General features: G+C 34.9%; 1 protein-coding gene across 1 annotated transcript; it reads left to right on the top strand.

The window, feature by feature from the left end:
• Positions 1 to 7,593: 7,593 nt before the first annotated feature.
• Positions 7,594 to 11,454, top strand: LOC107618522 (protein EIN4). Its single transcript, XM_016320616.3, has 2 exons — positions 7,594 to 9,947; positions 10,792 to 11,454. The coding sequence occupies exons 1-2, from the start codon at positions 8,166 to 8,168 to the stop codon at positions 11,305 to 11,307; spliced, it is 2,298 nt and encodes a 765-aa protein (XP_016176102.1). The 5' UTR covers positions 7,594 to 8,165; the 3' UTR covers positions 11,308 to 11,454.
• The last annotated feature ends 424 nt before the right edge of the window (positions 11,455 to 11,878 follow it).

Genomic DNA, 11,878 nt, shown 5'->3' with positions numbered 1-11,878 from the left:
CTTGTCCTAAAATTTTTCAAAGAGATTGATGGAGGGTGGCATTGTGAATATATCTATCACTTGGTATTGTGAGGGAAATATTTATAACAAAGTTTTTTGTGAGTCACTTTATCTCTAACAAAGTGAAGATTTCAAAATGCTTTGATCTATATGGAGTATGAGGTTGGTAGCTAGTAAACATGCACTTTGACTATCACAATAGATTATTGGTAGGATGACAATGGGAGTATGTAATTCTGTGAGCAAATCTTGAACTCACACAAACTCAGATTGAGCTGAAGCCAAAACTCTATATTCTGCCTCTATGCTAGATCGACTCACTGTTTATTGTCTGTTGCATTTCCAAGCAATCAAGTTGGTTCCAACATAGATGCAATATCCAGTTACTGATTTTTGATCATCAACATCAATTTTCCAATCAGCATCTAAAAATGCATGCTAATGAAAATCAGTACAAAGAGAAAATAGAATTCTTTGATCCATGATACCTTTGACATATCGAAGGATCCATTTGAGAGCTTTTCAATGATTCACTGTTGGACTTTGCATATATTATCACACCTTGTTTATAGAATAATAAGTTAAATCTAGTCAAGCTAATGTCAAATACTGCACGACACTAGTAATTAATTGAATAATTTTAGATCCTCAAAATATGCAGAATCATCAGCACTCAATTTTAAAGAGGATATAATTGGGACAGGGACATGATTAGACATAAGCATGTTAGTTTTGATTAACAAATCAATAATTTACTTCTTTTAAGTGAATAAAAGTTGATTATCGTTAATATAGTTAGCTTCTAATCCAAGAAAAAAAATGAAACCTTCCAAGATAAAAGAGAAAAAATAGAATGAAGTTGCAAAATTAAAGATTGTAAATCAGTAGAATTATCACCAGTATAAAGGATATCGTCATCAACATATGCACATAAAAGGTGACAAAATTTAAAGTAATTAAACAAAAAAAGATTAGATTTTATTCTATAAAAACCATACCTCTTTAATGTTGATAAAAGTGTGAAAAACCAAGCTCTAGGAGTTTGATTTAGTCTATAAATGGCTTCTTTTAGGCTGCAAACCAAATAAGGATTTGAATCACAACAACTTTGTGTTTTCATGCAATTCTCCAGTAATAAAGACATTGTTAAAGTCAAATTGTCTTAGTTGCCTATCTTTTGATAAAGCAATAGAAATTACAATTTAAATAGTTTGAGGTTTGCCAACTAGGCTAAAGGTAATTAAATCAACTCCTTCTCTTTAATGAAACCCATTAGCAACAAACCTAACTTTGTATCTAATGACTTGTCTTTGTGGATTCTTTTACAATACAAATACCCATTTGCTATCAATAATAGTAGCATTAGGTGAAGGTGTGATAAGATCTCATGTTTGACATCTCGATAAGGCCTAATATTCAACCTCCATATAATTCTTCTTTAATGAGTGGTTTTGAAGGCTTACTAGATAGATATAGGAGGATATAAAAGAAAGTTTGGGTCAAAATTGATATTTGGTGAAATTGCTAAGTGCGCAGTTGGTTTAGACAAACCAAATTTTGATCTAGTTATCATGGGGAGAGGGTTTAAAGGAGGTGGTGGAATTGTCGAAGACGGGGGTGAGAACGGTATTGATAGTGAAGGCATTTGGATTTCAATTCATGAGATAGGAATCTGTCTAGGAGGAGTGTCATGTTGTTGTGTTGAAGTAGTTAACACTGATGAGTTTTGCATAGAATTGGAGCATTCAATAGAAGGTGGATCAGTTACATGAAGCAATGGTATATTGATTTGTAAAGATGAGAGAGTGGAATTGGTGCCTGTAATAAACTGAAAAAGGAAATTAAAGACTCTTTATTTGAAGAAGGATTAGTAGTCTACTGTCTAATTAGTAATAAAATTAGTTGCATAAGAAAATTTCAGCTCATTGAAAATTACATTCCTAGAAAAATATAGTTTACCACATGTGAAAGACATTTATAACCTTTGTTATTATTGTCATAGGCTAAGAATAACTATAAATGTAATTTGTAGTAGAATTTATATTAGCTTGTTGTAAAGTCTTAACAATGGATAACATGCACGAGTATCATGTGATACATTTTCTTTATGAAATAACTAATAATATATAATAAATATAGATAATACATTCAATATTTATTTGGTAATTATATCGTGAAACAGAGAGATAAATAATAAAAAAAACTGAAGTATATTCCTCTATAAAAAATGAGTAATATTACTATTTCGAGAGTTACTGAAACGTTGGTTTGGGCTTGAATGTGAGGTCCATATCCTTCAGTATAGCAGCGTCCAACTTCTTTGGTGTCGAGGTGCCGCTTGTCCGAGTTCCTCATGAGGAGGAGGGGGGTAATACCTGCAAGAGACTCTGATGCTTAAGTTAGTAAGAGATTTAAACATGTTTTTAGTAGATTAAAACGTGAGTTATACCTAGGGGTGCCAGTGTATGAAAACATCTAGGGGGCCAGCAACTTTATTAAATTATGGCCAGTATGTAACCAGCAAAAAAGGAGTGAGTAATTCCACGCCATTAAAAACATCATTGATGGCTATTTGATGACTACAAATTACAAAAATTGCTGCCCCCTAGCACTCCTCGCCAGTGTATTTATAGTAGAGTTTGAGACTTTCTTGGTGACGGCAGTTCCATCTTATCTTATCTTATATCTTGGGAGTTTGTTGATGCCAGGGCATCTTGGCTAGTTTCACAAGCTATTTTTTGTTTATTTTAGAGTAGTTTCATGCATTTTTTAGGCAATAAGTAGGTATTTGGATGAGAAACTCATGCTTGTCTTGATTCAATCAAACATTATTAATTTTGTGCATTTTCATGAGATTTATGCAAAGAATTATTTGATGTTATGAATGATGCATTATCTTGTGATTAAGGCAATACTTTGATGCAAATGTTTGGTTGATGATAGGTGGAAAGGAAGACAAGAAAAGGGAAGGCAAAGAGACAACAAGAAAGCCATGAAAGGAAGCAAAGAGAAGCAACGTTGGAGCCAAAGTTGGTGCTCCAACGTTGCTGGAAACGTTGCTTCCCACAGCCTGAAGGGGTTTACTTCAAACAAAAATAACTTGAGCTACAAAGCTCCAAATGAGGTGGTTTTAAAATCATTGGAAAGTAGGAATCCAGAGCTTTCCAAGTATATATGCCATTACATGGTGGATACAAAAATTGAGAGAGAAAACTGCCCCGAAAAGTGCATAAACGAACATGGTACCAACCTGTAGTAAGGCCAGCTGACCTCTGCACCTTCGATGGAGTATAACTCGAGCTGTGGAGCTCCAAATGATGCGCTTCTAACAGCATTAGAAAGTAGACATTCAGACTTTCCAACAATATATAATAGTATGGTATGGACAGCATGATTGAGCTTCTGAATCTGGCAATGTTCCCAGCGTTTTCGACCACGTTGGTGTGCCAACGTTGACTCCAACGTTGCACACCGATGCCAGCGACCATGTCCCCTTCAAAGGAGCATAACTTAAGTTGTAGATGTCTAATTGAGGTGATTCCAGTTGGGTTAGAAAGCTGACACTCATAACTTTCCAACCATATATAATAGTCTATAGTGGGTATGAAATTTGCAACATTGGCAAGAGGACAAAGTGACGTTCCAAGGCTTGATGTGCAACATTCAGTTTTTGAATGTGAAAATTTGGCATCCACATGCACGCGTAGGTGACGCGCATGCATGGATGTGTGAACGTTGGAGGCCAATGTTGCCTCAAACGCTAGCCTCCAACGTCCGCGATAAGATTTCAGAAATAGGAGTTGGGAATTTTGCATCGACGCGTACGCGTCGACATACTTTTTCAGCCCAACCACACGCACGCGCACGTGTGAAATGGCAAATTTGACCATTCACACGTATGCGTAGGTCACGCGTATGCGTGAATAGTAGAACGTTGGCCCTTCAACGTTGAGTCAAATGCTGATGACAGCAAGTAGAACTGAATTTTCAAAGCGGTGTTTGATTCAACGTTTGCCCTCAAACGTGATCACCAACGTTAAGGCCAATTCAATTCCAAATTGCACCTATGTCCAATATAAAAGTGAGTTGCCAATGCCCATCACTGGAGAATTGCTCCTAACTGCTTCAACCAAGGCCCACTTCCAAATACTTGATCCAATTGAAGATGAGAAGAGGGTTATAAATAGAAGAATTGTTGAAGATTAAAGGAGCTCTCGGGAGGCCCTGAAGGGGGATCTGGGGGTTCAGACCCTGATTTCATTTCCTCTGCACTTTTTCTTTTAGTTTTATGTACTTTCTTTTTCTGCAACATTTCCTTTTACTTTTTCTTTGTAATTTGAATTGAGCTATGAACAACTAACCCCTTTCATTGGGTTAGGGAGCTCTGTATAATTCAATGGATCAATATTAGTTTTCATTCATCTTCTTCTTTCTTTTCTCTTGATTTTGCTAGAAAGCTTTCGGTCTTCATCCAATTGGATAGTTATCTTGGGAAAGAAGCTATTCATAATTGGATCTCCTCGAAACCTTGGAAGAGGAATGAGGAGATCATGCTAGAATTACTTTCTCACATTGGATTAGATTGGGGTTTGGATGGATATAGTGACATGTAATCCTACCAACACTTTGATCTATGAATTTGTGTGGTATAATTAGTGACCAAACTTCATCTCTTCCCATGAGCAATTAAATCAAGGAATTGGGCAATTGTTCATGCTTAGAGAGATTGGTGAGCCAAGAAATTGGAATCCAATCACTTAAGATTGCCAAGGAGATCAATGAATGCATTGATTACGGAAGAGATGAAAATGAATTTGATCCGGAAGATTATACATCTTCTGAACCCAATAACTCCCCATCTCTGATCTACCCATTCTTTTATATTCTGCTTCTTTAATTTCATGATAATTTCCCCATTCCCATTTAATTTCTTGCAATTTAAGCTTCTGTCATTTAATTTCTGCAATTTAAGTTTCCCGCCAATTTACTTTTCCGCAATCTCAATTTCAATTCCGATCTACCTCAACTAGCATAATTCTCCAATTAACATTGATCAACCAACCAATCCCTGTGGGATTAGACCTCACTCTACAGTGAGTTTTTACTTGACGACAACCGGTACACTTACCGGTAAAAAATGTGTTGAGAGGCAAATTTTCGCGCATCATTTGTTAGAATCTATCTTTTATAGGAGATGGAGATATAGTCACGGCTTCTAGAAGCAGTGACCTGCCGCGTTAGATAAGTGGAGCTGGGTTCCTTGGTTGGTATCCGACCTCTTCAAAGAGGTCGGGTAGGGAATGAAAGGCCGCCTTCCGAAGTTGGTCCTCTCATCCTTGTTAGGCCTGACTTTAGATTTGGGTCAGGGTATGAACAATTACTCATACTGTTATATATAATAACCTAATAACCAAATAGTAAAAACATGAACTTTTTTCCACTCAAATGATATATTACATAAATTTCTATCTCATTTAGTGGTGTGTATATGTATCTTTAATATAATATAAACTTAACTCTTTTCAAAGATAGAGTCATTATCAATTTTTACCTAAATCTTTGCAAAAGATTTCATCTTCCTTTCCCATGCGAAATAGAAACTCCACTTTTTTGGAGGGGGCTGCCGCCGCCATCAATCTTGCAATGTAGCAGTAGTCCTCCCTCTCCCTTCTCCACGCTTTTCTTTCTCTCCCTTCTTGTTTTTCTATATTTTTCTCTTCCCTTTCTCTTTCTTTGTATTTCCTTTCATCTCTTACTTTCTTTCTTCCGAACTTACCCCATCTCCCCCCTTCTTTTCGTCATCCCTTTCAACCTCTCCTACCCCATTCTTCCTCACTCTTTTTTTTTTTCATTTTTTCTCTACTATTTCACTTTTTTGTTTTTACTATTTTATTAGTTTGTTTGGTTCTATGATTTTACTCTTCAATAACTCTTTTTTAATATATTTTCCTTTTTTGTGGTGTTTTATTTTTTTATGGGTGGTTTGAGTATAGTGATATAAATCTTAGATCCATGATATAGAGATTTACTTTTTGTTTATGAAAATATTTTCAAAATAGAAGAGAATTCATATTTAGGCCGAAAAGAAAAATTTATATTTTAACATGTAGCAACACTTTCTATGTGAATTTAAAAATCTTAGAGATTTAGATTTGTTTCTATTTCTACCTATTAAAATTCTATATAATTGAATATTTGAGCTTACTTTTAATTTATAATTCAAACATAGAAAATATTTATTTTTTTATTTAGATCTAATTTATCTCTATTTTCTATAAGTGTCACATGACTATTTTAAGAATGAAATATTTTTTCTATTAAAAGAAATATTCTATATAATAATAATAATAATAATAATAATAATAATAATAATAATAATAATAATAATAATAATAATATATTTCCGGAGAACTTACTAATGATTTGCAAAATAGATTGTGTGCAAAAGTTTATACTATCTAGAGTTTATAGAATTAAAATCTAGGATATGTTTTATGGACAATCCTATAATAACGAAGTTTTTGTGTGAAAAAGGCGAAAATGTGTGTATAATTTATTCTAAATAATTAAAAAAAAATAAAATTACATATTTTTTTTAGATAAACAAAGGAATAATAAGAAAATAAAATAATTACATTCAAATGAGAAAGACAATAGACACCAAAAAATATGAGAAAAACAAAAACAAAGAATACAGACATACAGTAATAAAAGAGGCACATGCATTTAGTCTTGATACAAGCTGCTTGCACAAAAAGGGATAATAACAAAAAAAAAATTACTTAAGAATTTAATTTTCTTATGCTAGTATAAGAGAATTTTATAAAAGTATTTTAATATATACATTTGATTAGAGAAAAGCAAACAAGTATTTTTGTGTTAAGTGCTAATCAAATACTATTTTCTCATCTTTATTTTAATAACGAGCATGTTTGGAATTGTTTTGACACTTAATTTAGTTGAAAACTTAGCCTTATACATTTAACATTATTTATCTAGTTAGTATTTTACCAGGCACTCATATATGTTAAATTGCATTTTTATTAATTATCTTTTATATAATATAATAAATATAAGAATAATTATAACTCAATAATCAAATATGTAAGTGACTAAAATTTAAATTAAATTATGTGGATTTTTCGTTAATATATAAGTATAGATATGGATTAAATGACATTGAATATGTCAAAATTAAACTCTAATTATTAGATTATTTTTTTAAAAATGAAAAATTAGTAAAGTGAAAAATTAAGTATTTAGTTACTCTTGAATTAAGATAGTAGAATTCACGTATAATAAAAATTATAAATTTAACGTTGATTAACTTTTTATTTTATCAATTTTTATTTTAAAAAATTTAAATTTTTAAATATTAATAGACTAAAGATAATTTAATATTTATTTTTAGAATTTAATTTTAATACATTTAGAATTGTCTAATTACATAATACTACATTTAATAAAAATAATTATTTTTAATATTGACCACATTTAATAATTTTATAATATAAAAGCATCAAAATTAAACTATTTCTTTTAAGGAATAATACTATAAAATGAAAAACAGCGAAGGAGTGAGCAAGTGGGTGGGAAAGATGGGAAGTGAGTTACCAGAATTAGAAAAGAGATGAGATTCAACGAATTGTAGATTCCCATTCCCATCAGCATAGGTGTTGCTAAATCGTAGTAGACAAGTAGCGCATGTTTGACGGTGACTTTCACATTCAAACACAGTACGAACGACTGACTCATCACTCTCTCACTAGTCACTACTCATGCTTGGTGCTTCTTAAATCTTACTCCCAACTCAAGGTTCATGCACCTTACTTACAAAACCTCCTTGTCTGGGTCCCACTCTATCTTTTCCTCTTACCCTCCGAAATAAAAATATCTACCTTCATTCCGTTCCGGATTCCACAGTTTAATATAACATTTTCTTCTTTTTATTATTCTCTGTCTCTCTCTACATTCAGAATAAAAATGCTTCGCTTCTGGAAGAGAGAGTAGGCAATGAAAGCTTCTTCAAATTCTGGGAATGCTGCTTCTTGAGTTTGACGGATTCTAATCAGGTTCGGTTAGGCGACCGTCTGAGAGTTTTCATTTTTGTTTCCTCATTTAATTTCTTCTGAGATCTTTGAATAAAATTATTAGTATGAAGGATAATGCTTAGAGTTATTTGTGGCATGGAAACAAGAGTGGGTCGTAGCATTGTGTTATTGTTCTTGTTGGTGGTGCTTGGTTGTGTTTCTGGGAATGATTCTGGAGAATACGACAACTGCAACTGTGATGATGAAGAAGGGATTCTAAGCATACAAAACATACTAGTTGGGCAGAAAGTGAGTGACTTTCTGATCTCCATTGCATATTTCTCCATACCCATTGAGCTACTTTACTTTGTGAGCCGTTCCAATGTCCCGTTTAAACTGCTGTTTCTTCAGTTCATAGCATTCATTGTGCTGTGTGGATTGACCCATTTGCTCAACACCTATTCCTACCATGGCCCTCCTTCTTTCCAACTTGTGGTTTGTCTCACAGTTGCTAAGTTCCTCACTGCCCTTGTTTCTTGTGCAACTGCATTGACCCTTCCACCATTGATCCCTCTCCTACTTAAGGTCAAGATCAGGGAGCTCTTCTTGAGGCAGAATGTCTTGGAGTTGGATCAGGAGGTTGGAATGATGAAGAAGCAGAAGGAGACGAGTTTGCACGTTCGGATGCTCACCAGGGAGATTAGGAAGTCCCTTGATAAGCATACTATATTGTACACCACGCTTGTCGAGCTCTCCAAGGCGCTGGATTTGGACAATTGTGCGGTTTGGATGCCAGATGAGGAGAGAAGGGAAATGCATTTAACACACGAATTGAAAGCTAGCCCATCGAGGGATTTTCGCAATTATGTCCCTAGGAACGATTCGGATGTTTTGGATATAAAAATGAATAGGGGGGTGAGGATTTTGCGGCCGGAATCTGCGCTGGGAATTGCGAGTAATGGCGGCCATGGGGGCACTGGGGGTGCAGTGGCAGCTGTTCGAATGCCCATGCTTCGCGTTTCGAATTTCAAAGGCGGGACCCCGGAGAAGGTTGAGACATGTTATGCTCTACTGGTTTTGGTTCTTCCAAAATCAAACTTGCGTGTTTGGACTAACCAAGAGCTCGAGATAGTGGAAGTTGTTGCTGATCAGGTAGCTGTGGCCTTGTCTCATGCATTCATTCTTGAAGAATCACAGAGAATGAGACAGAAACTCGCAGAGCAGAACCGAGTATTGCAGCAGGCTAGAAAGGATGCAATGATGGCCAGCCAAGCGAGGAAAGCGTTTCAGAAAGTGATGAGTCATGGAATGCGGAGGCCTATGCATTCCACTCTGGGGCTTCTTTCGCTGTTACAAGATGAAAATATGAGACCTGAACAGAAGATTATTGGCAACTCAATGTTGAAAGTTAGCAGGGTGCTCTCAAATTTAATTAATGACGTAGTAGGGATTTCAGAGAATGAAAAGGGAAGCTTTCCATTAGACATGAAACCTTTCCTTCTACATTCAATGTTGAAGGAAGCCGCTTGTATTGCCAAGTGTTTGTGTGTATATAAAGGCTTTGGTCTTGAGATTGATGTCCAGAAATCTTTGCCTGATCTGGTTGTAGGTGATGATGAGAGGGCCTTACAAGTAATTCTGCATATGATTGGCGATTTATTGAACACATACGATCAAGGGAACCTCAAGTTTCGTGTCTTTTTAGAAAGTTATGGTGGAGATAAGGATGATAAAATCAATGAAGCATGGAATATGAGGAATCAAAATGATTATGTACATATCAAATTTGATTTTCAGGTAATCAGTAGTTCTCAATCGGAGGAGCTGGTTCCGACCATAAATTATGCCAGTCGTGGGTACCACAACAATGAACAAACAGAGGGCATGTGCTTCAGCTTGTACAGAAAGTTGGTGGAGGTTAGTGCATAACTATATTGATCAAATTTACGTGCTTCATCATTATGTGATTGTAGTCGTATACTGGTAATGGATAATTTCCATGATAATCTTTTCGTCCTGCTTATGATCGCCGAGAACTCCACTTTTTTGTTGTTTGATATCTTAGGACCAATATGCATACTAGGTTGCTTGTAATCTACAAAGGAACAAGTTTCCCAGCAACCCATTTTTCCTTTCAATATATGAATTTCAGATTCATTGTGTCTCATTTGAAACTAACTGTAGGCAACATTGAACATTGGGTGATTCACCTTCTAACATGGCATAAAATCGTTGGTCATCTTCTTGACATTTGGAAGTTAATATTAGGCATGGCATTCATAAGAATAATTCTCATACATGGATGATCTGTTAATTTACTAATATTTGCGCCATTTCACATATTCCTCTTATAGAGGCTGCACAGTTTTGGTATGTGCCTGTTTTGTCAAAGACCTAACTTGTTTTTGGAAAAGAACTTAATAATTTAAAGAACATATTGGGGAAATTAGCTTCAAATCTTGATTTTGATCTGATCATATGGCTTAGTTTTTGAACTATGACACGAACTAGACTAAAAGAAATTCATATTTTTCCTTTCTACATGTTATATTAGGATACCACTGTAACAATAAGAATTATTTAGTTAGGGATTAGTATAAAGTAAATAAGGTAGAGACAGAGTGTGATTTGGTTACACAATATTGCATAATCTTAGTGAAATCAATGTAATTAACCCTAAATTTTATGTATTATAGTTTGATTCTTCATATTCATGGTATTGTTTGGTAACTCTGACTTTACTATGTGGAAATATGTGCAGATGATGCAAGGTTATATCTGGATATCACCAAATCCTCAGTGTTTGCCACAAGGCATGACACTTCTTCTGAAGTTTCGGAAAGCACCACCGCTCGGAAAATCCATAGTTGCGCCGAGAGATTATTTGAATTCGCAGTTTAAAGGCCTTAAGGTTGTGTTAGCCGACGATGACTGTGTAAACCGGATTGTGACGAAGAAGCTACTCGAGAAGCTTGGATGTCAAGTAACTGCCGTTTCTTCGGGCTTCGAATGCCTGAGTGCCATAAGCGCCTCAAATAACTCGTTCCGAATAATCCTGTTAGAACTTCATATGCATGACATGGATGGTTCTGATGTGGCAGGGCGGATCCGGAACTTCCATAAGTGGCCCTTGATTGTAGCCCTTTTGTCGAGTGCCGAAGAACATGAGAAGCAGAGATGCATTCAGGTTGGAATAAATGGATTCGTGCACAAACCTGTACAACTTCATGAGATGGCTGATGAACTTGGAAGAGTGCTGCAACGTGCCGGTGCATAAAGGCGTAAACAGTTTTAATTTATGTTCTTCAAAATCTATAACTAGAAGTAGAAAATGTATAGAATATAGGGACCTTTTTGGGAACTTAAAAATCATAAATATAATAATAAAACATAAATATAGTGGGTCCACTTTTCTGGACATTTCTATGATTGTGGTTCTGGTACCACGATTAATTATAGCTTTGTCATTTGTTACGGCGAAGGCTAACCATTTACAGCAAATGAAAAAGTGAACAATCATATTTTAGAAGTTGTTAGCGGAAATAATCAATTTAGGTCTTTGTTCCGGTGTAGATTACAAGATTCTTCTATACACGTGTAGAATGCATAGCATCAAGCTCCAAGGTAGGATTGCTGCAAGACACGGGCAAGTATGACGACCACTTCTGAGATAGTGGAGCTTAGTGACTAGTGAAGATATATAGGTTTTGTGGGTCGTTAGTGTTGATTTGTAAAGTAATTAACAATAAATTTATATCTTTTAAATTTTGAATTTTTATTTTAAAGAATAAAATATGATCTTTTATCATTTATTTTGTAGGTGGGACTAAAAAAAAATATAAAAAAAA

The sequence above is a fragment of the Arachis ipaensis genome, chromosome B9 (assembly GCF_059453495.1).
Source record: "Arachis ipaensis isolate K30076 ecotype BB chromosome B9, ASM5945349v1, whole genome shotgun sequence".
Classification (NCBI taxonomy): domain Eukaryota; kingdom Viridiplantae; phylum Streptophyta; class Magnoliopsida; order Fabales; family Fabaceae; genus Arachis; species Arachis ipaensis.
Note: the sequence above shows the minus strand (reverse complement) of the source record. Positions and strands in the feature narration are given on the sequence as shown.

Bases quoted from the DNA above. Each gene is read 5' to 3' on its own strand.
- LOC107618522 (XM_016320616.3), top strand. From the start codon at position 8,166: ATGCTTAGAGTTATTTGTGGCATGGAAACAAGAGTGGGTCGTAGCATT. The intron at 9,948-10,791 runs GTTAGTGCATAA...AAATATGTGCAG, and splicing joins TGTACAGAAAGTTGGTGGAG to ATGATGCAAGGTTATATCTG.